General features: G+C 50.8%; 1 protein-coding gene across 1 annotated transcript in view; it reads left to right on the top strand.

Annotated features, from left to right (window-relative positions):
- Positions 1-1,844, top strand: part of exoc3l4 (exocyst complex component 3-like 4) — a 15,566-nt gene extending 13,722 nt beyond the window's left edge. The window contains exon 12 of the mRNA XM_068600189.1: positions 1,628-1,844. Coding sequence (XP_068456290.1) covers positions 1,628-1,844 — 217 coding nt within the window. The remainder of the gene's footprint in view (positions 1-1,627) is intronic.
- Positions 1,845-2,500: the final 656 nt, after the last annotated feature.

Here is a 2,500-nt window from a genome sequence, read left to right as displayed (position 1 = left end):
TTCAGGTACGCCCTCACCTGCTGAGCATTACCCCGACTTCAGGTACGCCCTCACCTGCTGAGCATTACCCCGACTTCAGGTACGCCCTCACCTGCTGAGCATTACTGACTTCAGGTACGTCCCGACCTCACAGACTCCTTCTGGGACCACCTGACCCCCGTTTGATTGACAGCAGTGAAACTTTTGTTCTTCAACGTTTAAAGTTTTTTAAGTCTGCGGGCAAAATAAAACTTGGTCGTAAAAAAGGTTCTGTTGGGTTCTGTTGGGTTCTGTTGGGTTCTGTTGGGTCGGGCCTCTTAGTTCGAGGCGTGTTATTGGCCGGCCACCTGTCCAGGTGCCCCGCCTCTCGTCCAATCACAGCTATGGGATCGACTCCAGCCCCGCCCCTTAAAGGACCAGCAGTTACAGAACACAAAGTAACACAGCAGCTCGATGAAGGACGTGGAGTAAAAAGTACACATATAAGTACATATGTACATATATACATATATATATATCATATATATATCATATATATAAGAGTTGACCTTGCGTCTCAAGGTCAACTGAGGCGTGAAGAAGTCCAGCGTGACGACACAGAGCCGACGTCCTGCTGCTTCACCTCCACTGGAAGCAAAAGCTTCAAGAAGTTCCCCGTCTGCGTTTGAGGAAGACGGAGAGAGAGAAAGAAACAACAAGAGAAGAGGAAGTGAAGATGAAGGAAGCAGGAAGTCCAGAGTTCAGCGTCCTCACGCAGGGTCCGACTGAGGACGTGAAGAAGAGAGGAGCTGTCCTCGGTGCTGGAACTTTAACCCTTGACCCCTGAAGGGTTCACGTGTAACACGCTAACGCAGCTCATGGATCACGTGTTGCTGAGCTGAGAGGCGTTCAGGCTCACGTGAGGTGAAGTGTTGCTGACGTGAACGGCCTCCAGTTGAAGCTCTTGTAGTTTACATCACAGCCCTGAACCATCCACGCAGGTGTTTCCACTTCCTGTCACCTGACTCCTCTCAGAGGAGAGAAGAGAGCCTTTCTTTCCCTCAACTGTCACAGATTAAGAATACTTTGACTGATCACTTAACACAGGGTTGACATAGTCATGGAAAACCTTATTTCAAGGCCTGGAAAGTCCTTGAAAAATATTGAAACCCCAAAGTTGTGTAAAAGTCCTGTAAATGTGTCATATTCATGTGTTCATGATGTTCATTTAGTTTAAATAATGAATCTGCTTTTAAAAGAAAGAGTTTCAACATATCAGCAGCATACATACAGGCATCTATATGAATGTTTATTCTTTTAATCAAACTATTGTCTCTCATTCATTTGAGTCATTTAAGGTTTACTGTATGCTTTGAATCCTCATTGTTAGTTTAAATACTACATTTTATCACTTTGTACTGTTCACACACACATTTCACACAATGTTTGCTCATGAACGTTTGATTTAAAGTCATAGAAAAGTCATGAAAAAGCATGACTTGCATGAACCCTGCGTTAGGGTTCATGCACATTGTGATCACTGCTTTTCATGACTTTTCACAACTTAAAAGTCATGAAGTCCTCTGGTCACAATGTGTCTGAACCCTGTGAATGAATGAATGAGTGAATGAATGCATGAATTCATGTCTTCATGTGCTCCCTCCTGCAGCAGGAGGCACCTGGCGGCCGTCCTGGCCTTCAGAGGGCTGCTGAGGGGCCGTGAGCGCCGGCTCATCCTGCAGCGCCACGCCGAGCTGAGGAAGAAAGTGGGCGTCGCCGGCGACCGGAGCCGGGTTCTGTTCGCCGACATGCCGGTGACCGCCAACACGGACTGCCTCTCCGACCTGCACGCCGCCTGCCTGAGCGCGCTGCTGCCCGACCACTAGGGGGAGGAGCCTGGAGGGGGAGGAGCCTGGAGGGAGGAGGGGCCTGGAGGGAGGAGGGGCCTGAAGGGAGGAGGGGCCTGGAGGGAGGAGGAGCCTGGAGGGAGGAGGGGCCTGGAGGGAGGAGGAGCCTGGAGGGAGGAGGGGCCTGAAGGGAGGAGGGGCCTGGAGGGAGGAGGCGCCTGAAGGGAGGAGGGGCCTGGAGGGAGGAGGCGCCTGAAGGGAGGAGGGGCCTGGAGGGAGGAGGAGCCTGGATGGAGGAGGGGCCTGGATGGAGGCATTGTTTAATGGTGCTTTGAGGAGTTTTAGCAACCTGGACTCTGAAGCGGCGCTTTAGAGCAGTGATTCTCAACTGGTCGTAAAAATGAACATTTCTGTAAGTGAAAGAGGACAAGCTACAGGAGCTACATGAGCTACAGGGGCTACATGAGCTACAGGAGCTACAGGAGCTACAGGAGCTACAGGAGCTACAGGAGCTACATGAGCTACAGGGGCTACGAGCTACAGGAGCTACATGAGCTACATGAGCTACATGAGCTACAGGAGCTACATGAGCTACAGGGGCTACATGAGCTACAGGGGCTACATGAGCTACAGGAGCTACAGGGGCTACAGGAGCTACATGAGCTACAGGAGCTACAGGAGCTACAGGAGCTACG

The sequence above is a fragment of the Clinocottus analis genome, unplaced genomic scaffold (assembly GCF_023055335.1).
Source record: "Clinocottus analis isolate CAN_PGR_092001 unplaced genomic scaffold, fCliAna1.0.p SCAF_5, whole genome shotgun sequence".
Taxonomy (NCBI): Eukaryota; Metazoa; Chordata; class Actinopteri; order Perciformes; family Cottidae; genus Clinocottus; species Clinocottus analis.
Note: the sequence above shows the minus strand (reverse complement) of the source record. Positions and strands in the feature narration are given on the sequence as shown.